Here is a 27,980-nt window from a genome sequence, read left to right on the forward strand (position 1 = left end):
TATATATCTGCCTCAGAATTTTGTGCAGTACTGTATCATTTTTTATAGTGTTGAATTCTACAGTTTAGGAGAATAGTTCAAAAACTAAAAAAAAATCTGACCTGTCAATGATCCTTTGGCCTTGTACCTTATCGTCTGCCTGCACTGTATTTTCTCAGCAACTGAAACACTGTTTCCCTGCACTATTCTGTTCCGTTTTTCCTTGTAGGACCTTATTGCACCAATGTGATGTAATGACCTATTTGGATCGTGTGCATAAGAGTTTTCATTGTACCTTGGTACATGTGACTATAATAACCCAATTTGCCAAGTTATTGTTGTCAATAACACAGAGCTGCTTGGTTGCTTAAGATTGTTACACCCAGGGCTGGTAGTGGGGAAACACTCCCACGACCTATTAAATGCTCCCAGTGGCGTGCGACTCAAACAGCCTCTGACAATCAGGTCCAGCTCCTGGCCTTCACGTGTGACTTAGATACTAAGCATGGCAGAGGCATTTTTTTCCGATAGGAGAAAGGGCAAATGCGGGTTACTGCCACCTGACAAGCAGTCGCCTCGGGTAGTTGGGGCTCATCGTTCTTGACTGGCAGCTCATCCAGAAGAAGGAAAACAGTGATCTCACGCTGTTACTTTGGGAGTAAACCCAGTGGGAAAAATATAACCATATAACAATTACAGCACGAAAACAGGCCATCTCGGCAGTTCTAGTCTGTGCCAAACGCTTACTCTCACCTAGTCCCACTGACCCACACTCAGCCCATAATCCTCCATGCCTTTCCTGTCCATTTACCTATCCAATTTTACTTTAAATAAGAATACCGAACCTGCCTCTACCACTTCTACTGGAACTGGAGCCCCTAAGGCAGTCTTAGGTTGCATTCAACGCCGTCTGGCAACTCCTGTGACACTTCTGGTGCCAAGCTGTATCAGTCTCTGGAGTTCCTTTGTGTTCATCGTCTGCTAATGATGGAAACAATGCTTTAAATATAGTCAAATGTTGTTGTAACGGAAGTGCAGTCAGGATTGCAATAGGATATCGGGGAAAAATTCACTTCAAAATTAATTAATATCAGGATATGAGTATTGGACATTTTCTGGGACAGCTATCGCTGTCAATTCTGGTGTCTGTGAACACAATTTTACTTTCTGTCTTAGTATCCATGGAAACATTGAATTAATTCATGTAATCTCTAACACTGAATGTTGAAATGCAATTATAAAGTTCTTTGTCAGTTGAGCAATTTAACTTGGTGACAATGTTCTCTGTTCCTATGGAAGATGTTCAACAGAAACACAAGGAGACTCTATGGGCACAAACTGAAAAACTGAGAGTGAACACGATCCTGATGAGAGAGAAGGTGAAGGTTTTCCAGCTGGTTGATCGATACGCTGAGCTCACGGTCATTTCTACTGTTCGAGATCAGAGACTGGTGAAACATGAGCTGCTGGCAAGAGGCAGAGAGCACGAGGAGTGGAGAGAAAAACATCTCCGTGGAAAGCTGGAAAAAATCCGGACAGATCAGCTGTTCCAGAGCAGCTTTTCCCGAAGTAAATTCAAATCTGGGAGTACGGCAGCAGTGGCCGGGGTCCCGGGGATCGGGAAATCAACAATGGTACAAAAGATCGTTTATGACTGGGCCACGGGGAAAATATACCAACAATTCCAGTTTGTCTTCAGTTTCAAATTCTGGGATTTAAACACCATTAACTGCAGAATAAATCTGAAGGAACTGATTCTGGATCAGTATCCTTACTTTGGCAATATCCTGAGAGAGGTCTGGAAGAATCCAAAGGGATTGCTGTTTATATTCGATGGTTTGGATGAATTCAATGACAAAATTGATTTTGCTGACAGTCGGAGAGGCACAAAACCTCAGCCCATATGCACAGATCCTGAATTCAAATGCAAGGTGTCTGACATTGTGTACAGTTTAATCCAGCACAAGCTGCTCCCAGGGTGTTCAGTGCTGGTGACCACCCGTCCCACTGCGTTACATTTATTGGAAAAGGCAGAGATCAGTATCTGGCCTGAAATCCTGGGATTTGATGGTGACGAACGGAAGGAATATTTCATCAGGCATTTTGAAGATCAGACGGTGGCAACAGCTGTTTTCAAACACGTGGAGGAGAACGATATCCTGTACACCATGAGCTATAACCCCTCCTACTGCTGGATCCTCGCTCTGGCACTGGGCCCCTTCTTCACACAAAGAGTCAGGGACCCGCAGCGAGTTCCCAAGACCATCACCCAACTGCACTCCTACTATATTTACAACATCCTGAAATACCATGGCCGTGAGATTGAGAACCCCCGTGATGTGTTACACAGAGTTGGTCAGATGGCCTTCAGAGGAGTGTCCGAGAGGAAGATTGTGTTTACAGATGGAGATTTGATCAACCACAATCTGCAGCCTTCCCAGTTCCTGTCCGGGTTCCTGATGGAGCTTTTGGAGAGAGAGGATTCTGCCCGGAGCGTGGTGTACACATTCCCACACCTCACCATCCAAGAGTTTGTAGCTGCAGTCGCACAATTCCTGATCCCAGATGGCAGAGATATTATGAAACTCCTCACTGAAGCCCACTGCGTGAAGGATGGGCGATTTGAGGTATTTCTCCGTTTTGTTGCTGGTCTCTCCAACCCAATGACAGCTCGGGGCCTGGAGGAGTTTCTGGGTCCATTTCCTCATCAAACAACCTGCAGGGTCATTGACTGGGTGAAGGAGGAGGTTAAACGCCGGAGTGGAAACACGAGGAGTGAAGCTGGTAAGAGGAGCCTCCTGAACACATTGCACTACCTGTTTGAGTCTCAGAATCGTGGACTTGCTCAGGCCGCACTGGGATCTGTGAAAAAACTTTCATTCAGTGAAATGACACTGACCCTGATTGACTGCGCGGTCCTGTCTCATGTCATCGGACTCTGTGATACAATAAAACACCTCGACCTGGAGAACTGCCACATTCAGTGTAAAGGAATCCAGCGGCTGGGACCCGGGCTGCACAAGTGCCAGAAGTTGAGGTAACTTGATTTATCTCTCACTCTGAACTGTGAAACTGTTCCATTGTGTTGTTTCAATGTAAAGGAATTTCAGTAAATTTGTAGTAAATCTGATTGTGAAGAATTGTGACAAATACCCAGGGGATCGGTCAGTAATTCCCCCAGGACGGGAGGGTTCTGTGGTTCTTTGTGAAGGGATGTAGGAGACTTCATCAGATCAGTGAACAACGGCCATTGGTTTAATGGTAGTAAATCACAGGAATGGCCGTGTTTCTCGCTGCCTGTGACACGTCCATTGACAATGTTCCTTCTCACTGTTACTGACACCCAGACCGACACTGACTGCAGCAGGTGGGTCAGAGATTCACACCCCCTTGCCGGTGAGGGACAAGAGACCGTCAGCAGACTGTCCCAGTGAGAAGGAAATAAATACCATTGTGAGATTGTCCTCACCTACCCTTCCCCGTGTGTGACTTTGCTCACTTCCAGATACGCAAAGAGCGAGGGCGCATCTCCTCTGGGCCTCTGTTCAGACCCAACACACACTTACAAAAAATGTCTGTATCCTCTCGTCTTGTAGGATTATCGTTTACCTTGGAATCCTCCTGTGGGAATTTTCATCCCAATCCCCCTTCCATTCTTTGGAATCTCGCCCCCATCCCCATTCCTCCAGTGGGCTCTCTATTACTCTTTCCTCATCCTCCTGTGGGATGTCTTTTCCACACCCCCCCCCCACTTCCTGTGAGATCGCTCTTCCCCATCCCCCTTCCTTCTATGGATTTCTCTTCGCCATCCCTTCCTGCTGTTAGAACTTTCTTCCCCACACCCTTTCCTCCTGTGGGATCTCTCTGCCCCATCGACTTCTTCCTGTCGGATCTCTCTTTGGCATGCCCCATTGTCCTGTGGAATTTCTGTTTCCCGACCCCCTTCCTCCTGTGAGATCTCTCTTCCCAATCCCACATCCTCCTGTGGGAACACTCTTCCACATCCCTCCTCCTCCTGGCCGATCTCTCAAACCCATCCCCCTTCCTCCTGTGGGATCTCTCTTCCCCATGCCTCATCCTGCTGTGGGATCTGTCTTCCACACTCCCATGCCGCCTGTGGGATCTCCCTTCCCCATCCCCCTTCCTCCTGTGGGATCTCTCTCCCCCATCCCCCTTCCTGCTGTGGGATCTCTCTTCCCCATCCCCCTTCCTCCTGTGGGATCTCTCTTCCCCATCCCCCTTCCACCTGTGGGATCTCGCTTCCCCATCTCCTTCCTCCTTTGGGATCTCGCTTCCTCATCCCCCTTTCGCCTGTGGGAACTCTCCTCCCCATAGAATCATAAAATCAAAGAACACAAAGAGCACAGAAAACAAGCCATTCGGTCCTTCTAGTCTGTACCAAAACCTAATTCCGCTAGTCCCATTGACCTGCTCACAGTCCATAACCCTCTAGTCCTCTCCCATCCATGTATCTATCCAATTTATTCTTAAAGCTTAAGAGTGAGTCCACATTTTCCACATCAGATGGCAGCTCGTTCCACACTCTCACCACCCTCTGAGTGGAGAAGTTCCTCCTAATGCTCCCCCTAAACCTTTCCCCTTTCACGCTGAAGCCATATCTTCACATATTTATCTCTCCTAATCTATGTGGAAAGGGCCTGTTCGCATTTACCCTGTCTATACCCTCATAATTTTGTAAACCTCTATCAAATCTCCCCTCATTCTTCTATACTCCAAGGAAGAAAGTCCTAACCTGTTCAATCTTTCCCTGTAACTCAACTCCTGAAGACCCGGCAACATCCTAGAAAATCTTCTCTGCACTTTTTCAATCTTACTGATATCCTTCCTATAGTTATGTGAACAGAACTGCACACAATATTCAAAACTTGGCCTCACCAACGTCCTATACAACCTCACCATAACATCCTAACTCCTATACTCAGTACTTTGATTTATGAATGCCAGAATGCCAAAAGCCTTCTTTACAACCCTGTCTACCTGTGACGCCACTTTCAGGGACTTATGTATCTGAACCCCCAGATCCCTTTGTTCCTCCTCACTCCTCAGTGCACTACCATTTACTGTGTATGTCCTACCTTGATTTGTCGTTCCAAAATGGAACACCTCACACTTGTCTGCATTAAATTCCATCTGCCATTTTCTGGCCCATTCTTCCAGTTGGTCCAGATCCGTCTGCAAGCTTTGAAAGCCTTCCTCGCTGTCCACAACGCATCCATCTTAGTGTCATCCACAAACCAGCTGATCCAATTTATCAAATTATCATCTACATCATTGATATAGACAACAAACAACAATGGTCCCAGCACAGATCCCTGAGACACACCACTAGTCACAGACCTCCACTATGAGAAGCAATCATCCACTAGCACTCTCTGCCTTCTCCCAGACAGCCAATTCCAATCCAGTTTACAACAACTCCATGGATACCTAGTGTCTGGACCTTTAAAGCTAACCTCTTATGTGGGACCTTGTCAAAGGCCTTACAAAAGTCAATGTAGACAACATCCACAGCCTTTCCTTCATATAACCTCCTCGAAAAACACTACAAGATTCATTAATCATGATCTACCACATACAAAGCCATGTTGACTATCTTGAATCAGCCCTTGGTTGTCCAAATCCTTTTATATCCGATCTCTCAGAACACCTTCCAGTAATTGACCTACTACTGATGTCAGGCTCACTGGCCTGTAATTACCTCGTGTATTTTTGGAGCCTTTTTCAAACAACGGACCCACATGAGCTACCCTCCAATCCTCCGGCACCGCACCCGTGGCTGAGGACATTTTAAATACTTCTGCCAGGGCCACTGCAATTTCTACTTTAGTCTCTCGCAAGGTCCGAGAAAATATAATGTCAGGCCCGGAGATTTATCTACCTTTATTCACTGCAAGGGAGCAAACAGCTCCTCCTCTTTAATCTCTATATGTTCCATGACACTACTGTTTGTTTGCCTTAATTCCATATCAGCTATGCCAGTTTCCTGAGTAAACACTGACGCAAAAAAAAACTGTTTAAGATCTCCCCAATCTCCTGAGCCTCGACACATAGAAGACCACTGTGATCATCTAGGGGACCAATTTTGTCCCTTACTATCGTCTTACTCTTAATTTACTTGTAGAAACCCTTCGGGTTTACCTTCACATGATGTGCCAACGCAACCTCATGTCTTCTTTTTGCCTTCCTGATTTCCTTCTTTAGTATTCCCTTACATTTTCTGTGCTCTTCAAGTATCTCATTTGTTCCTTGTTGCCTATACCTGCTAAACACCTACTTAACCAGATCGCCTATATCCCTTGGAAACCAAGGTTCCCTATGTCTGTTAACTTTGCCTTTAATCCTACAGAAACATACAAACTCCGCACTCTCAAACTTTCACCCTTGAAAGCGTTCCACTTACTGAACACATCCTTGCCGGAAAACAACTTATCCCAATCCACTCTTCCCAGATACTCTCTCATTTCCACAAAATTGGCCCTTCTCCAATTCAGAACGTTAACTGTTGGACCAGTCCTATCCTTATCCATAATTATCTTGAAACTAATGACATTATGGTCACTGGACCCAAAATGTTTGCTTACATATACTTCTGTCACCTGACCTGTCTGGTTCCCTAATAGGGGATCAGGTACTGCACCCTCTCTCGTTGGTACCTCAATATATTGATTTAGAAAACTTTCCTGAACACATTTGACAAACTCCACGCCATCTAACCCTTTCTCAGAGTTGGCGTCCCCGTCAATATGTGGAAAGCTAAAAACCCCTACGATTACAATTTTCTGTTTCTTACATCGGTCTGCTACCTCTCTACAGATTTGCTCCTCCAATTCTCTCTGCCTATTGAGTGGTCTATAATACAACCCTATTAGTGTGGTCACACCTTTCCCGTTCCTCAGCTCCACCCATATGGCCTCTATAGACGAACCCTGTGGGCTGTCCCATCTACGCACAGCCGTGATGTTCTCCCTGACTGGTAATGCCACTCCTCCCCCTTTCATCCCTCCCCTCTATCACGTCTGACACAATGGAAACCCAGAACATGAAGCTGCCAGTCCTGCCCCTCCTGCAAACCAAGTCTTACTAATAGCAATAATGTCGATATCATCATGCCAATCCACACCCTAAACTCATCTGCCTTACCTACAGTACTCCTCGTATGGAAATAGATGCAGCTGAGAACATTTCTATCACGTACAAACCATTGATATCTGTCTATACAAGCAGTCCTCGCATGACTCTTATCCTCCTCCACATCACTATCTGCTCTAACACTCTGGTTCCCCTCCCCCTGTAATCTAGTTTCAAACCCCTGTAGAAGAACTTGCTAACCTACCTGCAAGGATGTTAGTCCCCCTCCAGTTCAGGTGCAAACTGTCAAATTCGAACTGGTCCCTCCTCCCCTGGAAGAAAGCCCAATTGTCCAGAAACATGAACCCCACCCTCATGCACCATCCCCTCAGCCACGTAATTAGCTGCATTATCTTCCTATTACTAGCCTCACTAGCACGTAGCACGGGTAGCAATCCACCTGTGAGATCTCACTTTCCCATCCCCCATTCATCCTCTGGGTTCTCTGTTCCCACTCCACCTTCCTTCCAACTGTTGGATCTCTCCTCAGCATCCACCTTCCTCCTGTGGGATCCCTCATCCCCATCCCCCTTCCTCCTGTGGGATCTCTCTTCCCCATCCCCCTTACTCCTGTGGGATCTCCCATCCCTATCCCCCTTCCTCCTGATGAATCTCTCTTCCCCATCCCCATTCCTACAGTGGAATCTCTCTTCTCCACCCTCCATGTTCCTGTGGGATCTCTCTTCCGCATCCCCGTTCACACTCTGGGGCCTGTGTTCCCATCCCACTTCCATCTGTGGGATCACTCTTCCCCATCAACTTCCTGCTGTTGGATCTCTCTTCCGCATACCCCTTTCTTCCTGTGGGATCTCTCATCCCCAACCCCTTTCCTCCTGAAAGATATCTCTTCCCCATCCACCTGATCCCCGTGGGGGCTCTGTTCCCATCCCTTCACTTCCTATGGGATCTTGCTTCCCCATTTCCCTTCCTCCTGTACATCTCTCTTTCCCACTACCCATCCTTTTGTGGGATCTCTCTTCCCAAACCCCTTCCTCCCGTGGTATTTATTTTCCCAATCGCACATCCTCCTTTGGGATCTCTCTTCCCTATTCGCCATCCTCCTATGGGATCTCTGTTCCGCATCCCCATTCCTCCTGTGCGATCTCTCTTCCCCACCCCTATCCTCCTGTAGGATCACTCTCTTTCCCATCCCCCATCTTCTTCTGGCATATATTTTCCCAATTCCACTTCTTCCTGTGGGATTTCTCTTCCACATCCTCCTTCCTCTTCTGGGATCTCTCTTCCCCTTTACCGTGCTGCTGTCGGATCTCTCTTCCCTATCTCTCTTCCTCCTGTCGGATCTCTCTTTCCCATCTCTCTTCCAACTATGGGAACTCTGTTCCCAATCTCCCTTCATCCGGTGTGATACCCCCTCACCATCACCTTCCTCCTGTGGGATCTCTCTTCCCCAACACCCTTCCTCCCGTGGGATCACTCTTCCCATCCCCATTCCTCCTGTGCCATCTCTCTTCCCCATCCACCTTTCTCCTGTGGGGCCTGTATTCCCATGCCCCACTTCCAGTGGGATTTCTCCTACTCTTCCCCGCTCTTCCTGTTGCATCTCTCTTTTCCATCACCATTTCTTCTGTGGGATCCCTTTTCCCCATCCCCCGTCCTCCTGTGGATCTCTCTTTCTCATCCCCCATCCTCCTGTGGGATATCTCTTGTCCATCCCTGTTCATCCTTTGGGATCGCTCGCCCACCCGACTTCCTCCTGTGGGTCATCATAATGCCCACACTTCCTGTGGGATCTGTCTTGTCCCTCCACCTGTATCTCTCTTCCCCATCCCCCATCCTCCTATGGGATCTCTCTTTCTCATCCCCCTTCCTCCTGTGGGATCTCTATTCCCCATCCCCCTTCCTCCTGTGCACTCTCTCCTCCCCATCAACTTCCTGCCGTTGGATCACTCTTCTTCATCCACCTTCCTCATGTGGGATCAATCTTTCCCATCCCCCTTCCTCCTGTGGGATCTCTCTTCCACATCCCCATTCCTCCTGTGGGATCTCCCTTCCCCATCCACTTCTTCCTATAAGATCCCCTCCCAATCCCCTTTCCTCCAGTGGTAACCCTTCCCATCCCCCTTCCTCCGGTGGGATCGCTTTTCGTGTGGTCACACATTTCCCGTTCCTCAGCTCCACCCATATGGCCTCTGTAGACGAACCCTCCGGGCTGTCCCATCTACGCACAGCTGTGAGATTCTCCCTGACTGGTCATGCCACTCCTCCCCCTTTCATCCCTATCCCCTATCACGTCTGAAATAATGGAAACCCGGAACATGAAGCTGCCAGTCCTGCCCCTCCTACAACCAAGTTTTACTAATAGCAATAATGTTGAAATCATCATGTGCCAATCCACAACCTAAACTCATCTGCCTTCCCTACAATACACCTTGCATTGAAATAGATGCACCTGAGAACATTTCTATCACGTAAAAACCTTTGATATCTGTCTATACAGGCAGTCCTCGCATGACCCTTATACTCCTCCACATCACTATCTGCTCTAACACTCTGGTTCCCCTCCCCCTGCAATCTAGTTTAAAACCCCCGGAGCAGAACTAGCTAACCTACCGGCAAGGAGGTTAGTTCCCTCCAGTTCAGGTGCAAACTGTCCAGTTCGAACTAGTCGCACCTCTCCTGGAAGAAATCCCAATTGTCCAGAAACATGAAACATGAAACCATTCCCTCAGCATGCACCCTCCCGCATGCACCATCCCCTCAGCCATCCCCCTTTAGCTGCATTATCTTCCTAGTTCTAGCCTCACTAGCACGTGGCACGGGTAGCAATCCACCTGTGAGATCTCGCTTTCCCATTTCCCTTCCTCCTGTAGCATCTCTCTTCCTCATTACCCATCCTCTTGTGGGATCTCTCTTCCCCAAAGCCCTTCCTCCCGAAGGATCTCTCTTCCCAATCCCTTACATCAGGTGGGATCACTCTTCCCCATCCCACTTCCTCCCGTGGCATCTATTTTCCCCATCCCTCTTCCTCCTATGGGATCTCGCCTACTCATCCCCCAACCTCCTGTATGATCTCACTTACCCACCCACTTCCTCCTGTCACATCTCTCTTCCCCATGCCCCATCATCCTATGGGATCTCTATTCCCCATTCCCCTTCCTTCTATGGGATTTCTCTCCCCCATCCACTTTCATCCTGTGGGATTTCTATTCCCCATTCCCCTTCCTTCTGTGAGATTTTTCTTCCCATTCCACTTTCCTCCTGTGGGATCTGGCTTCCCCATGCCCCATCATCCTATGGGATCTCTATTCCCCATTCCCCTTCCCCCTGTGGGATCTCTCTTCCCCATGCGCCATCCTCCTATGGGATCTCTGTTCCGCATCCCCCTTCTTCCTGTGGGATCCCCTCCCAATCCCCTTTCCTCCAGTGGTATCCCTTCCCATCCCCCTTCCTCCTGTGGAATCTCTCTACACCATCCCCCTTCCCCCTGCGAGTTCTCTCTTCCCCATCCCCCTTCCTCCGGTGGGATCGCTTTTCCCCTTCCCCTTTCCTCCTATGGGATCTCCCTTCCCCATCTCCCTTCCTCCTGTGAGATCTCTCTTCCCCATCCCCCTTCCTCCTGTGGGATCTCACTTTCCCTTCCCACATCCTCCTGTGGGATATCCCTTCCCCATCTCCCTTCCTCCTGCGGGAGCTCTCTTCCCATTCGCCCTTCCACCTGAGTGAACTCTCCTCCCCACACCCCTTCATAGAGTCATAAAATCATAAAACACCAGCGCACAGAAAACAAGCCATTCGGCCCTTCTGCTCTGTGCCGAAACTTTATTCTGCTTGTCCCTTTGACCTGCACCCAGTCCATAACCCTTCAGAGCTCTCCCATCCATACATCTATCTAATTTAATCTTAAAGCTTAAGAGTGAGTCCACATTTTCTACATCACATGGCAGCTCGTTCCACACTCTCACCACTCTCTCAGTGAAGAATTTCCCCCTAAACCTTTCCCCTTTCACCCTGAAGCCAAGTCCTCTTACAATTTATCTCTCCTAATCTATGTGGAAAGAGCCCATTCGCATTTAGCCTGTCTATACCCCTCAGAGCTTTGTAAACTTCTATCAAATCTCCCCTCATTCTTCTGCGCTCCAAGGAATAAAGTCAATTTCGCCTTGTAGCTCATCTCCTGAAGACCCGGCAACATCCCAGTAAATCTGCTCTGCACTCTATCAATCTTACTGATATATTTCCTGTAGTTAGGTGACCAGAACTGCACACAATATTCAAAACTTGGCCTCACCAATATCCTATACAATCTCACCATAACATCCCAACTCCTATACTCAATACTTTGATTTATGAATGCCAGGATGCCAAAAGCCTTCTTTACAACACTGTCTACCTGTGACGCCACTTTCAGGGAATTATGTATCTGAACTCCCAGATCCCTTTGTTCCTCCGCACTTCTCAGTGCCCTACCATTTACTGTGTATGTCCTACCTTGATTTGTCCTTCCAAAATGCAACACCTCACACTTGTCTGCATTAAAGTGGTGACTAGTGGTGTGCCTCAGGGATCTATACTGGGTCCAATGTTGTTTGTCATATGCATTAATGATCTGGATGATGGAATGGTAAATTGGATTAGTAAGTATGCAGATGATGCTAATATAGGTGGTGTTGTGGATAATGAAGGTTTTCAAAGCGTGTAGTTCAAAGATTTAGGCCAGTTAGAAGAGTGGGCTGAAAGATGGCAGATGGAGTTTAATGCTGATAAGTGTGAGGTGCTACATTTTGGTAGGAGTCATTCAAATAGGACATACATGGTAAATGGTAGGGCATTCAGGAATGCAGTAGAACAGAGTGATCTAGGAATAATGGTGCATAGTTCCCCGAAGGTGGAATCTGATGTGAATAGGGTGGTGAAGAAAGCTTTTGGTATGCTGGCCTTTATAAATCAGAGCATTGAGTATAGGAGTTGGGATGTAATGTTAAAAATCTACGAGGCATTGGTGAGGCCAAATTTGGAGTATTGTGTACAGTTCTGGTCACCGAATTATAGGAACGATGTCAACAAAATAGAGAGAGTACAGAGGAGATTTGCTAGAATGTTCCCTGGGTTTCAGCACCTAAGTTACAGGGAAAGGTTGAACAAGTTAGGTCTTTATTCTTTGGAGCGTAGAGGGTTGAGGGGGGACTTGATAGAGGTATTTAAAATTATGAGGGGGTTATATAGAGTTGACGTGCATAGACTTTTTTATTTCAGAGAGTAAGGGAGGTTAGAACAAGAGGGAATGAGTTGAGAGTGAAGGGGCAAAAGTTTAGGGGTAACACGAGGGGTAACTTCTTTACTCAGAATGGTGGCTGTGTGGAACGAGCTTCCAGTAGAAGTGGTAGAGGCAGTTTCGATTTTGTCATTTAAAAAAACATTGGCTAGGTATATGGACAGGAAAGGAATGGAGGCTTATGGGCTGAGTGCAGGTAGGTGGGACTAGGTGAGAGGAAGCGTTCGGCACGGACTAGAAGGGCCGAGATGGCCTGTTTCTGTGCTTTAATTATTATATGGTTACAAGTTATATGTTATAAATTCCATCTGCCATTTTCTGGCCCAGTTTTTCCAGTTGGTCCAGATCCTTCTGCAAGCTTTGAAAACTTTCCTCACTGTCCACAACGCCTCCATCTTAGTGTCGTCCGCAAACCTGCTGATCCAATTTATCACATTATCATCTAGATCATTGATATAGACAACAAACAGCAATGGTTCCAGCACAGATCCCTGAGACACACCACTAGTCACAGGCCTCCAGTCCGAGAAGCAATCATCCACTACCACTCTCTGTCTTCTCCCACACAGCCAATTCGAATCCAGTTTACAACCTCTCCATGGATACCTAGTGTCTGAACCTTTTGAACTAACTTATTAAGTGGGACATTGTCAAAGGTTTTACTAAAGTTCTCTGCCTATTGGGCGGTCTATAATACAACCCCATTCGTGTGGTCACACCTTTCCCGTTCCTCAGCTCCACCCATATGGCCTCTGTAGACGAGCCCTCTGGGCAGTCCCGTCTACGCACAGCTGTGAGATTCTGCTTGACTGGTAATGCCACTCCTCCCCCTTTCATCCCTCCCCCTATCACTTCTGAAACAATGGAAACCCGGAACATGAAGCTGCCAGTCCTGCCCCTCCTACAACTAAGACTTACTAATAGCAATAATGTCGATATCATCATGCCAATCCACGCCCTAAACTCATCTGCCTTACCTACAATACTCCTCGCATTGAAAGAGATACACCTGACAACATTTCTATCACGTACAAACCTTTGATTTCTGTCTATACAAGCAGTCCTCGCATGACCCTTATCCTCCGCCACCTCACTATCTGCTCTAAGACTCTGGTTCCCCTCCCCCTGCAATCTAGTTTAAAACCCCCGGAGCAGAACTTGCTAACCTACAGGCAAGGAGGTTAGTTCCCCTCCAGTTCAGGTGGAAACTGTCCAATTCGAACTGGTCACACCTCCCCTGGAAGAAATCCCAATTGTCCAGAAACATGAACCCCTCCCTCATGCACCATCCCCTCAGCCACGTATTTAGTTGCATTATCTTCCTATTTCTAGCCTCACTAGCACGTGGCACGGGTAGCAATCCATCTCTGGGATCTCACTTCCCCATTTCCCTTCCTCCTGTAGCATCTGTCTTCCCCATTACCCATCCTCTTGTGGAATCTCTCTTCCCCAAAGCCCTTCCCCCCCGAGGGATCTCTCTTCCCAATCCCTTACACCAGGTGGGATCACTCTTCCCCATCCCACTTCCTCCCGTGGCATCTATTTTCCTCATCCCTCTCCCTCATATGGGATCTCGCCTACTCATCCCCCAACCTCCTGTATGATCTCACTTCCCCACATACTTACTCCTGTCTCATCTCTCTTCCCCATGCCCCATCATCCTATGGGATCTCTATTCCCCATTCCCCTTCCTTCTGTGGGATCTCTCTTCCCCATCCACTTTCCTCCTGTGGGATCTCTCTTCCCCATGCGCCATCCTCCTATGGGATCTCTGTTCCGCATCCCCCTTCCTCCTGTCGGATCTCTTTTCCCCGTCACCTTCCACCTGTGGGATGTCTCTTCCCCAACACCCTTATTCCCGTGGTATCTCTCTTCCCATCCCCATTCCTCCTGTTCCATCTCTCTTCCCCATCCACCTTCCTCCTGTGGGGCCTGTTCCCATCCCCCACTTCCTGTGGAATCTCTCCTACTCATCCCCATTCCTCCTGTTGGATCTCTCTTCCCCATTCCCCTTCCTCCTGTGGAATCTCTCTTCCCCAATTCACTTCCTCCTGTGGGTAATCATAATGCCCCCTCTTGCTGTGGGATCTGTCTTTTCCCTCCACAATTCATCCTGATGTATCTCTCTTCCCCATCCCACATCCTCCTGTTGGATCTCTCTTCCCCATTCTCCTTCCAACTGTGGGATATCTCCTCCCCACCCTCTTTCTTCCTAGGGATATATCTTCCCCAACCCCCTTACTTCTGTGGGATCTCTATTCCCCATCCCCTTCCTCCTGTGCGCTCTCTCCTCCCCATCAACTTCCTGCTATTGGATCACTCTTCCCCATCCCCCTTCCTCCATGGGATATCCCTTCCCCATCCACCTTCTTCCTCTGGGATCGCTCGTGCATCCGACCTCCTCATGTGCGCTCTCTCTTCCCCATCCCCTTTCCTCCTGTGGGATCTCTCTTCCCCGTCCCTCCTCTTCCTATCGGATCTCCCTTCCCCATGCTCCTTCCTCCTGTGGGATTTATCTTCCCCACCCCCTTTCTTCCTGGTGGATTTCCCCTCCCCTTCCCGCTTCTTCCTGTGTGATCTCTCTTCCCTATCACCCTTTCTCCTGTGGTATCTCTCTTCCCCATCCCTTTAGCTCGGGTGGGTCTATTTCACTGTGTCCCATTGACATTTCTGCATTTTGGTCAGGAACACTTTTGTAACCATCGGGGAATGGGACAGAATATGTGGAGTTTACATGGTCACACCGACAGACGAAATTACTGACATTCGGCGAATACCCTGGAGCTGGGCAGTGAGGGACATTGACAGTGATGGGAACTCCGATCAGTGATTTACTGAAGGGTTTAATGTTTCCTAAAATATCCGAGTGAGAGAAATTCCCTCAGACCCACGGTTTGAATCACTTTGTTCATCAATCTGTCTGTTTGTGTTTAGACTTGGGCGGAATAAACTGGGAGATTCAGGAGTGAAACTGGTGTCTGCGGTTCTGAGGAACCCGGAGTGTAAAATACTGACACTGGGGTAAGTACCAGACTGTGGGAGATTGTGTTTACAGTCACTGAGTGTCTGACACTGAACATTAATGTGATCAGTAATTGTGTTACTGATGAACAGTGGGGATTTGTACCGTCTCCTGTCTCTCTGTGTCCTTCACCCTCACTCTCTCTCATCTCCAGGCTGTGGGGTGTCGGTCTCACAGATTCTGGTGCCGAGGATCTCGTCTCCGCTCTCAGTACAAACCCATCACTGACGGGGCTGAACCTGGGATCAAACTCGCTGACAGACCAATCAGTCCCCGCTTTCCGCCGCCTCATACTGACCCTCCCGAGTCTGGAGTGGATCTGGTGAGTGTTTTGTGTTAATGTTCAATGTGATAAAATATCAGCGGATCCGCGGGTTTTCTGGTGATATTTGTCTGTGAGTGTTGTTGAAACATTAACCCCGGTCCCCTGCTACTGACACTGTTGTGTAATGTTTATTTCATCTTTATTTTCACATATGTTTCAGGCTGGCGAGGAATCTGTTCAGTGAGACCGGAGAGAAGGAACTGAGATCTCGGCGGGGAGTTAGACCCGGACTGACAGTGATCGTGTGAACATCCCCGCCCGCAGGATGGGGACATTTGGCCGATTCCCCACCCTCCCCTTTAACTCCCGCCCTTACCATTAATGGCCGCGCGCCGGGGCTGATTCCCAACGGTTTTAGCGGAACCGGACTCGCGCTGTGTGTCGCTCGAGCGGTCCTGCAGTGACGTATTTCCGCCTGTTGTCAGGCGGCGCAGCTTCCGCCGGATGTGCGTGTTCGAGACTCCCACGTGACACCCCGGAGAATTACCCAGACAGAAAGAGACCGGGGGCCAGGGCGCAGTCTGGGACACCGGTATCCCGGGGTGGGGTGGGGGGGATTATCCCGGGAGAGAATCCTTTGGCTCCCTTTGCTGAGGACGGTGCATTGGGCAGCCTGGCCGATATAATGATATTAAATTGACAAATCCTTCGGCAGTGACCCTGGATCTGCAGCGATCCCGGACACGACCCTGAAGTGTGATTTTATAATCATCGGTTCCCCGATGCAGAGTGACGGTGAGAAACGGGACTGATTATTCAATCGGTCACTCGTTGTCGCCGGTCAGTTAATTGTGTGTGACTGAGAGAGTTGGAAGCAGCTTATTTATTCCCGCACGTCAGCAGCTCACACATTGTTTGATTTACATTTGTCATGATGAAATCAATAAACCGCTGTAACTTCCTGTCTTGGTGCCGGACTCGAGTTTTATTTGAGGTTTCTGCTGCCCCCCGAACCCTGCGCACTGCAACAGTGGGTCGGAGCTCCTCACAATGACACAGTAGCGTCTCAGCTCCAGGCTGAGGGAGGTCGGATGCCCAGGATCTCCACCAAAGCCCCTTCCTGGCTAACTGATCCCCGCAGACAGATAGAATTGACGATAATATCACACGTGAGACCAATAGGCAGTAGGTGCAGGAGTAGGCCATTCGGCCTACTAGCCAGCACCGCCATTCACTGTGATGATGGCTGATCATAAACAATCAGTACTCAGTTACTGCCCTCTCCCCATATCCCTTGACCCCGCTATCTATAAGAGCCCTATCTAACTCTCTCTTGAATGCATCCACAGACTTGGCCTCCACTGCCTTCTGGGGCAGAGCATTCCACATATCCACCACTCTCTGGGTGAAAAAGATTTTCTGCATCTCTGTTCTGAATGGCCTACCCCTTATTCTTAAACTGTGGCCTCTAGTTCTGGACTCACCCATCAGTGGGTACACGCTTCCTGCCTCTAGTGTGTCCAATCCCTTAATAGTCTTATATGTTTCAATCAGATCCCCTCTCATCCTTCTAAATTCCAGCGCATACAAGCCTAGTCGCTCCAATCTTTCAACATATGACAGTCCCGCCATTCCGGGAATTAACCTTATGAACCTATGCTGCACTCCTTCAATAGCAAGAATGTCCTTCCTCAAATTTGGAAACCAAAACTGCACACAATACTCCAGGTGTGGTCTCACCAGGGCTCTGTACAGCTGCAGAAGGACCTTTTTACTCCTATACTCAATTCCTCTTGTTATAAAAGCCAGCATGCCATTAGCTTTCTTCACTGCCTGCTGTACCTGCATGCTTGCTTTCGTTGGTTCATGTACAAGAACACCTAGGTCTCGTTGTACTTCCCCTTTTCCGAATTTGACTCCATTTAGATAGTAATCTGCCTTCCTGTTCTTGCCACCAAAGTGGATAACCTCACATTTATCCACATTAAACTGCATCTGCCATACATTTGTCCACTCACCCAACCTGTCCATGTCACCCTGCATTCTCATAACATCCTCCTGACATTTCACACTGCCACCCAGCACTGTGATATTAGCAAATTTGCTAATGTTACTTTTAATCCCTTCATCTAAATCATTAATGTATATTGTAAACAGCTGCGATCCCGAGTACAAGACAGATGGGGGATGGAATACCGAAGTTATACACGGAGTGAAGCTCCCTCCACCGTATGCCATTATACACTCCCAGGGTCAGACACAGAGTGAATCTCCCTCCACACCGTCCCATCACACACTCCAGGGGTCAGACACAGAGAGAAGCTTCCTCCACACCGTCCCATTACACACTCCCGGAACCAGACACAGAGTGACTTTCCCTCCACACCGTCCCATCACACACTCAAGTGTTCAGACACAGAGTGAATCTCCCTCCACACCGCCCCATCACACACTCCCGGGGTCAGACACACAGTGAATTTCTCTCCACACTGTCCCATCACACACTCCCGCGGTCAGACACAGAGTGAATCTCCCTCCACACCGTCCCATCACACACTCCCTGGTTCAGACACAGAATGAATCTCCCTCCACACCGTCCTATCACACAGTCCCTGGTTCAAACACAGAGTGAATCTCCGACTACACTGTCCCATCACACACTCCCGGGGTCAGACACAGTGAATTTCCCTCCACACCGTCCCATCACACACTTGCAATGCCAAACACACAGTGAAGCTCCGTCTGTACCATTCCATCACTCAATTAATCCCACCCTGCAAAATCTCATTTCAGGGAAGCAGACACCATCAAGTTGCGGGAGACTCCCGGAACTCCCGGGAGAGGTGGGATGTCTGCAGTAGAGTAGCTCCTTAGCGGCTAGTCAGCTAGTTTAAATAACGTTAGCTATGCTAATGAACGAATGACGGCCTTTAAACTCACCTCAACAGTGATTTAACCTCCCATGGGCAATAGAAAATTCACCGTTGTAAACAGTGCAGCGAGCAACACCGTCATTATTTTTGACCCCAATTAGGCAGTGGTACACTTCAGTGTAGTCTGGGGTGAAGTATGTTTTGTATTTTCTTTTTTTTTGAATCATCTCCATCTTCATTTCCCAAATCGTTTTATATTTCATTTTTTGGAATACTCTCCCAATCTCTCTCTCTCTCTCTCTCTCTCTCTCTCTCTCTCTCTCTCTCTCTCTCTCTCTCTCTCTCTCTCTCTCTCTCTCTCTCTCTCTCTCTCTCTCTCTCTCTCCCTCTCCCTCTCTCGCTCGTTCTCAAAAAAATCGATTTGCGGGATATTGTATATAATTTGCGGGCGTCAGGCAGCCGCTGTCAATATGCGGGAAGTTCCCGGAACTTCCGGGAGAGGTGGGATGTCCGACCCTTCACTTGAAATGGCCGCTGGGGAGGGAGTGACGGCTTTGGTAGAAGTGAGCACAAGAGAGGGAGGGACGCGCTGATTTAAAATGGGCGAATCCTTGGTTAATGTGGCCGCCAGGGATGGAGTGAGACACTGACTTACAATGGCCACTGTCGCACTCAGAATCTATGGCGAAGGAACATACGGTGCCCATGGATACAATCCCGGGATCGAGTGTGTTATTGATTGTAATAACAGTATTTTAATTTATGTATTATATAGTTTTGCGTACTGTATATATGTTTTAATTCTAATGATGTTGTAATTGAATAAACTAATGTATATATCTCAGATATTCACACATACACATATACATGTGGGTTTTGGGGAGGAGGGGTGAGGGGTTTGGGAGGAAGAGGAGTGATGGGACGAGGAGTGGACTGATGAGCCGGTGAGCGTGGCGAAGTCACTGACTCAACAGGGGACGGAAAGGGGAGGGGCGAATGTTCCTGCCACAAACTGGTGGCCGACATGGAGAAGATAAAGACGGGGTGAGGAGGAGTGAAACGACAGGAAGGGAGCGGGAGTGCTGGGACGGGGAGGGAGGGGATGTAATTGGGAGGGAGAGGATGTAATGGGACGGGAGGGAGTGGTCTGATTGGACAGGGTGGGGAATGTGGGGGAGTGACTTTTTCAATAGTGGAAGATGAATGGGTGGTGACCATTGCCTTCGCAAATAAGACGAGCTGCAAGAAAGGGGGCGTGCTCGGAGGCAAGGGGGGCGGGGGGTGGTCGGGAACGCTGCCAGGGCTGATGAGACGGAGAGTTGAGTGCCCCAACAGAGGGAGAGAGGAGCGACTCAGTCAACGACGGAGGGAAGGGATCGGGTGCGGGAGCAGAATTTCCCATCAGAAAACGTTCATCACCCAGGATGTGGTGGATGGCGGAAGAAATGGGAAAGGGTGTCAGGAGTGATGGGGTGAGTAGGGGAGTGAATCACTGGGTAACAGAGCGAGAGAGAGGGCGATGAGGAGAGGTGAAGATTGGCATCGCAAAATGGCACCCAACCAGCATACGATGCAGAGCATCGAGGTGGTGGGGAGAGGAGAGCGAGGGGAGGGAGGGAAGGTGTTTGCGAGTGATGGGATGGGAAAGGAGGGTGATACGATAGTGAGTGTGAGGGAGTGACGGAATTCGTTGTCGAGGAAGTGGGAAGGAGGGTCTCACACTGTCACAAAATGGCTGTCGGCAGAAGGTTAAATGGAGAGTCGGGAGATCGGGCACCGATGGATAGGAGAGGAGGGTTGAGGAGTTGAGATTGGATAAACAGGGAGGGAAGTGAGTGGAAGGTGAGGAAAAGGGTGTGCCCCATTCTATCATGGTGGAAGAGCGGTTGTCAATGGTAACCATCACAAAATGGCCGCCAGCCAGGGTGAAATGGGCGGTGATAGAGGGGGAGAGCGAGGGGACAGAGAGCGGAGTGTTTCAGGAGTGACGGGAGCCGAGAGTGGGAGAGGGCGACTCGTAACAAGGGAACTGGAACTGGGGGTGTTCCCACGGGGAGGAATGTGCCCAGCACCGTTACCCTCCTTCCCCCTCCGTCTCCAAAATCCCGCTTTGATTTTTCTTTCGGCGCCGAGCCTCAGGTCGCTCGGCCTGAATCCCTCAGGCTGTCCCGTGGAGTGGGGCCCGTCAAAGGCAGGAGTGGGCGCCGGCTTGCCGGAGAAGACGGAGGCGAGTTCTGGCGGTGCGGGCTGGTTGGCGTGAATCACCACCATTTTCTGCAGGGTGGGGGAAAGGGAAGGATCAGATTGAGGAGGGGAGGGGAGAATGTGGAGGGCAGGGGAGAAAGTGAAGATGAGGAGAGATGAGTCCCACTACCCACTCCCTCAACCTCTCTCACCCTCCCTGTCCCCTCTTCTCTCTCCATCACATCCCCCACCTCTCTCTCCCCACCCATCCTCCTCTCTCCACCCCTCTCCCCACCCTATCCTCCTCTCTCCACCCCTCTTCCCACCCTATCCTCCTCTCTCCACCCCTCTCCACACCCTATCCTCCTACCACCCCTCTCCCCACCCTATCCTCCTCTCTCCACCCCTCTCCCCACCCATCCTCCTCTCTGCACCCCAATTCCCACCCTATCCTCCTCTCTCCAACCCTCTCCCCACCCTATCGTCCTCTCTCCTCCCCTCTCCCCATCCTATCCTCCTCTCTCCACCCCTCTCACCACCCTATCCTCTCTCCACCCCTCTCCACACCCTATACTCCTCTCTCCACCCCTCTCCCCACCCTTTTATTCCTTTTCTGCCCCATCTCTCGGAACTGTCTAGTCCATCAGCAATAACAGGAACGATTCTCTGATCCCCGATAAAGTATGAAATTGTAAGTATTATCTCGGATAAATTCCCTCGTGTAAAAGACAGTGATGTGCGAGTTTGCATTTAAACAATCGTTATCAGACGAAAAATACAGACATTGGCAAGAAATTATTCCGTTTTAGCGTAGCAGGCAATCACATGTGTGGTACCGGACAGAATGGAACCCGTCTGTCACGATATAGACTGTATCGATTATGTGAATTAGATCGGGAACGGGCGTTTTATTCTTTTCTGCCGTTCCCGGCGAGGTGAAATTGGGTGATGTGAGAATTATGAGGACGGGTTTTATTGTTCCCGGCGAGGTGAAATTGGATGATGTGAGAATTATGAGGACGGGTTTTATTTTTCCCGGCGATGTGAGAATTATGCGAACGAGACATATTTATTTGGCGTCCCGGGCGAGGTGAAATTGGGCGATGTGGAGAATTATTAGGACACTGGGATGATCCAGTGCAATTTTGTGAATCTCGATGTGTGCGAAAATCCATGGCAATTAAAAAATATCGTGGATAAATGTACTGTATGGGGAAAATTAAAAGCGAAGTGTTACCAAAATAGCGACTTGCATAATATATTGGAAATTTCTCGTGTGCCAATTCTCAGGTCGCCTGGAATACTGTTCACTGTTTACGTGTAAATAGGACAACCCGTCAGATTCAGAGATGGTCAGTTGATATTCTCAGCAAGAAACTTTTATCCCCCTGTCAGAGTAATGTTTTCCTACTCCAGCTTCGCCTCGACATTATGAGGCAAAATTTGGAGTGTCGCGTGTAACTTGTGCTCCGTGCTTAAGAAATACCGACTCGCAATAGGGGAATGTTCACCATCTTGGGCTCTGACGTGGCTGTACTGTGACGGGGATTGGATCACGTGGACTCGACGCTCCGTCACGAAGCTGCTTCATTCAAACAATGACCTGTGCATTCATTCACACTGAGCAAGATGAATGATTTGCAAATATTGCCGTTAATCTCTATCTGAGATTACACGGTCGGCACAACATTGCGGGCCGAAGGGCCTGTAATGCGCTGTAGATTTCTATGATTCTATGATTGACAGTCTGGGTGCAGGGAATATGTATCCTGTACCGTGCAGTCGAGGCCTATGAGGCAAAATTTCAGAAGAATGAATACGGATCATGACGGATATCAGATGAAATTCTTTACCGCTCGTGAGTGGTGAATCATTGGAATCCGATAGCAGTGAATCTGAGGTTAACAGTAACTCAACCTTCGCCTTGATGGGTAGTGGAGAGCGATTAAGTTGAGGGTGCCCGATTGCCAATCATATTGTTTATGTCATTCCGTTCTCTTTCTCCAGTGAATTTAGTGCGATTGTCATCTTGACCCGGGGAAAGTGCGGCCTCTCCTTCTGCACCACGCGGTACCTGGTGGCCATGGCAGCGGCGGATCCACTGGACATTATCACTGAGGCAACACGAGTGAATCTGCAGATGCTGGAAATAAATAAAAACACAAAATGTTGGCAGAACTCAGCAGGCCAGACTGTACCTAGGGGAGGAAGCATCCTGATGAAGGGTTTCGGCCCGAAACGTCGTCACTACCTCCTCCCATAGATGCTGTCTGGCCTGCTGAGTTCTGCCAGCATTTTGTGCTTTTAGATAGATAGATAGATAGATAGATAGATAGATAGATAGATAGATAGATAGATAGATAGATAGATAGATACTTTATTCATCCCCATGGGGAAATTCAACATTTTTTCCAATGTCCCATACACTTGTTGTAGCAAAAACTCATTACATACAATACTTAACTCAGTAATAATATGATATGCATCTAAATCACTAACTCAAAAAGCATTAATAATAGCTTTAAAAAAAAGTTCTTAAGTCCTGGCAGTTGAATTGTAAAGCCTAATGGCATTGGGGAGTATTGACCTCTTCATCCTGTCTGAGGAGCATTGCATCGACAGTAACCTGTCGCTGAAACTGCTTCTCTGTCTCTGGATGGTGCTATGTAGAGGATGTTCAGGGTTTTCCATAATTGACCGTAGCCTACTCAGCGCCCTTCGCTCAGCTACCGATGTTAAACTCTCCAGTACTTTGCCCACGACAGAGCCCGCCTTCCTTATCAGCTTATTAAGACGTGAGGCGTCCTTCTTCTTAATGCTTCCTCCCCAACACGCCACCACAAAGAAGAGGGCGCTCTCAACAACTGACCTATAGAACATCTTCAGCATCTCACTGCAGACATTGAATGACGCCAACCTTCTAAGGAAGTACAGTCGACTCTGTGCCTTCCTGCACAAGGCATCTGTGTTGGCAGTCCAGTCTAGCTTCTCGTCCAACTGTACTCCCAGATACTTGTAGGTCTTAACCTGCTCCACACATTCTCCATTAATGATCACTGGCTCCATATGAGGCCTAGATCTCCTAAAGTCCACCACCATCTCCTTGGTCTTGGTGACATTGAGACGCAGGTAGTTTGAGTTGCACCATATCACAAAGTCCTGTATCAGTTTCCTATACTCCTCCTCCTGTCCATTCCTGACACACCCCACTATGGCCGTGTCATCAGCGAACTTCTGCACATGGCAGGACTCCGAGTTATATTGGAAGTCAGATGTGTACAGGGTGAACAGGACCGGAGAGAGTACGGTTCCCTGTGGCGCTCCTGTGCTGCTGACGTCGTTTTATATCAACTCAATTATCATTAGTTTCCCGTTTGTTTCCTGAACGTCACCTCTGTGTGCACTGTTCCCCGTGTCCTGTCCCGCGTTGCCGTGAACTGTTCCGTCTGGTTCACCGTCACTTTCACCTTCGATCGGTTTGTTGCCATTAACTGAAAACGAAGTACTGCACGGGGAGAACGGCGGCCGTGGTTCTAGCGCCATCTAGCGGTCTGTCCTGTCTGAAAAACGGCCCACTCTACTTCACTTACAGAGAGATCATTAACAATGTCCCATGGTTCTGTTATCCGAAGCCAAGTTACTTCACTGAACCGGCGTGGGTGGCGTATGACTGGTTTGACATCGTGTTGACTCCGTTCCTCCCATTCGGCGTAATTCTGCTGCTCAACGCTCTGACACTCAGGCACATTTTAGTGGCCATTCGGGTCCGTAGTGGGCTGAGGGGTCAGATCAAGGGGGAAAACAGCAGTGACCCGGAGATGGAGAGCCGGAAGAGGGCTGTGGTTTTGCTCCTCACCCTCGCCGGCAGCTTCATCCTCCTGTGGATGACGAAAGTCGCAGAATTTATCTACAACTATCATCACCGGGATAGGAACACGGGGGAATGCCTCGGAAATTATTTCCGCCTATGCCGGGTATTTGCTAAGGAATTTCAGCTGCTCCACGAACACATTCATTTACGCCGTCACTCAGTCTAGATTCTGAGAGCAGGTGAAAAGCGCGGTGAGATATCCGTTCATCTCAGTACTCCGGTTCATTAACAGAGCAACCCCCTAACGAAGCACAAACCTGCTCACTGTCAGACTCGTGACGTTGTATATCCATCTCCCATCAGTGACGGAATTCTCATTCCCAGGTCAATGTGTCGGGTGAATGACATCATCCTGCAATATCCGGGTATGAGCAGCAATGCCGCCCCTCCTCCCTATCCCCCCCCCCCCCCCATCCCCTTTAAAGCACTGAAATCCAGGAATATTGAGAATCCATTCCTGCCCTGGTGCCAGCCAAGTCTCTGTAATGGCCACTACATCATAATTCCATGTATGTATCCAAGCTCTCAGTTCATCACCTTTGTTCCTGATGCTTCTTACATTGAAGTACACACACTTTAGCCCTTCGACCTTACTACCTTTTCACTCTTTATTCTGCTTCTCTTTCCTCAAAGCCTCTCTATATGTTAGATCCGGCTTTACTCCATGCACTTCTTCCACTGCTCTATCGCTCCGGGTCCCATCCCCCTTACAAATTAGTTTAGAGATGCTTATTTTTTTCTGTAAGAATGCAGCATTATTTGAAGATATGTAAACTGCATCAATTGTCAGTTGTCAGCAGAAGTGACCAAGCTCTAGGTTACCTTGACAGAAAAAGATATTCGCAGTGGCGACTAAGGGGTGCACTCTGGTTTATTTCAGGCTGGAGAGGGGTGTGGAGTTTTGAAACCAATGACTTTCAGCGCCACCATTGTTAATTGAGCACATCCGGGGTGGTGAATCACACACCGCTGGTCATACCTTTTCTGACCGTCCACCCACTGTCTGGACTCGTCCCATTTATCAGCATTCGGCAGTTTCAATGCTCATCCACTGCGTTAATGCTGTGAAGGGACCTGCCTCTACGACCACCTTGGGCAGAATGATCCAGAGTTTAACTACATTTGAGTGAAAAATCTCTTCTATGCACTACTTGATCTTTCATCGATCCGGTTATTGTTACTATTCTAAAGACCTGTTGAGTATATGCCCGCAGGACAAAAAATCTCGGTATGTCATGTATGTACTCTAACAATAAAATTTACTTTGACTATTGCTACTTGTCATGCAGATCAATATTTTGCTTGAGAATGTACAGGGTACAGTTAGTAAGTTTGCAGCAAGTGAGATCGAACACTTTTTTTAAAGGCAGTAAGTATAAACATTCCCCTTTGTTTCTCTTTCTGCATTCGGCCTCCCTTCCCCTTACTACCTTCCCTCTCCTCCCTCATTGTACTCATTGGTTAAGTTTGAGGGGTCATAGAATTTAGGGGAATTTGAAGGGGAACTCTTCATTCAGTGGTTGGTGGGGTGTGGAATGAGCTGCCCACGGTAGTGCTAGATGCCAGTCTGATTTAGGCACTAAAGAGCCGAGGCAGCAGAAACCAAATAAAAGTTCAGACGCGAGGAAATCTGCAGATGCTGGAAATTCAAACAACACACACAAAATGCTGGTGGAACACAGCAGGCCAGGCAGCATCTATAGGGAGAAGCACTGTCGACGTTTCGGGCCGAGGCCCTTCGTCAGGACTAACTGAAAGGAAAGATACTGAGATTTGAAAGTAGTGGGGGGAGGGGGAATTACGAAATGATAGGAGAAGACCGGAGGGGGTGGGATGAAGCTGAGAGCTGGAAAGGTGATTGGCAAAAGTGATGGACGGGAGGCCTAGGGAGAAAGAAAGAAAGAAAGAAAGGGGGAGGGGAGCACCAGAGGGAGATGGAGAACAGGCAGAGTGATAGGCAGAGAGAGACAAGAAAAAACCCAACAAACAACTAAATATGTCAGGGATGTGGTAAGAAGGGGAGGAGGGGCATTAACGGAAGTTAGACTAGATGGGCCGAAGGGCCTATTTCAGTGCCGGTGTGCTTTGTGTGCCTAATAATATTCTGATTTCCTGCCAGCAGCCCTACACCGCTCCTGCTGCACTCCACCCTCCCGATTCCCATCCTCCTTTGACCCCGACAGATGTACAAAGACTCAAGAGGTATTGCAGATGCTGGAAATCTAGAGCGATGCACACAATGGTATGTGCATCTCTACACACAGCAGACGTTTCGGGCCGAGATCCTTCATCGGGACTGGACACGCAGCGGGAAAGACTGGAGATGACGCGTTACAAACTCGCTTTCCTCTCAAAGTTGACAACTCCGTACGGTGTGAAGGTCTCTGACAGTCTAGATACATATATGTGGCTATGACGTTTGCATAGTACTGTATACTTGGGTTAAATAGAGAACTGATTTGTCTTCATTCTTGGCTGTAGGCTGTAGGTGTGGAATAGACTGCGTTAGCCTTAAGGAAGATCAATGTATAGAATCACAAAAAATGATCAAAGTGTTGAATTAATACATCTCTTCTATAGTTACTCCTGAGACGGACATAGTTTGTGAGTTTCCCCGGAGGAAACTGCGCTGTCTGAGGCATATCAACGTTAGAATGGATGAAGTGCTGGAGTTCTTCATGAATGCCCCCAGATCCTCGCCATCCTTATCCCAGGATATTATGAGAAAGAAGAGCGCAGGATGTTGCGACCTTGGCAGAGATCTTTGCGCTTGCCTTATCAAGAAGCAATGACTTGTAATGCCAGCAGACAGCTAATGTTGTACCTTTGGTATGGGAAACGGAGAACAGACAGGGACTGAGTGGTAGATGAGATTTACAACGGTGGAGAGTCAGTTAATGGATGGGATTCAGATGGGCAGAATTTAGCAGCAGAGGCAAGTAGTGTCGCCGGTAGGGCGTCAGTTTGACCGAGTGGGTAAAGAAGGGACAGGAGGAATGGAACGTATGGAGGTGTGGGGTATGCACTTTGGAACGATCGATTAAATTTCAGAGAAGTTTCCAACTGAGAAGAAAATTCGGAAATAAGAGATGTATGTGGACAAGAGTCTTTGACTGGATTCCTTGAAGGCGAACTTGTGAGTTAATTCGACAGTAACGAAGGCAAATGCAATGCTGGCATTCATTTCAAGGGGAGTCGAATTTGATGCCACAGAAATGGTGCCGCGTAAGCCATTGGATGTAGTGACGCAAAAGCTTGAAATGTTCTTGATTGGTGTGGGGGGTTAACGGCTTTCGCGATAAAGAAGGATATTGTGGTTGTGGAGCAGAACAAAGGACAAAGAACGGCTGAGGAACTCGATGGAATAAAGAGCCCATTCTGCTCGTGTGTCTTGTTGGTTTGAT

The 27,980-nt window shown here is 48.5% G+C and overlaps 2 protein-coding genes across 5 annotated transcripts in view; one reads left to right on the top strand and one right to left on the bottom strand.

The window, feature by feature from the left end:
* The window catches only part of LOC140722997 (NACHT, LRR and PYD domains-containing protein 3-like), a 299,766-nt gene extending 283,156 nt beyond the window's left edge, over positions 1-16,610 (top strand). For all 4 annotated transcript variants that reach the window (XM_073037620.1, XM_073037621.1, XM_073037618.1 and 1 more), the window contains exons 8-11: positions 1,279-3,016; positions 15,296-15,382; positions 15,538-15,705; positions 15,869-16,610. In XM_073037620.1, the coding sequence (XP_072893721.1) occupies positions 1,279-3,016; positions 15,296-15,382; positions 15,538-15,705; positions 15,869-15,956 (2,081 nt within the window). In that variant the 3' untranslated portion in view covers positions 15,957-16,610. The remainder of the gene's footprint in view (positions 1-1,278; positions 3,017-15,295; positions 15,383-15,537; positions 15,706-15,868) is intronic.
* LOC140722996 (NACHT, LRR and PYD domains-containing protein 3-like) overlaps positions 1-27,980 on the bottom strand; it is a 725,328-nt gene that overhangs the window by 245,880 nt on the left and 451,468 nt on the right. The gene's annotated exons all lie outside the window — the stretch shown is intronic.

This window comes from Hemitrygon akajei, unplaced genomic scaffold, assembly GCF_048418815.1.
Source record: "Hemitrygon akajei unplaced genomic scaffold, sHemAka1.3 Scf000096, whole genome shotgun sequence".
Lineage (NCBI taxonomy): Eukaryota > Metazoa > Chordata > Chondrichthyes > Myliobatiformes > Dasyatidae > Hemitrygon > Hemitrygon akajei.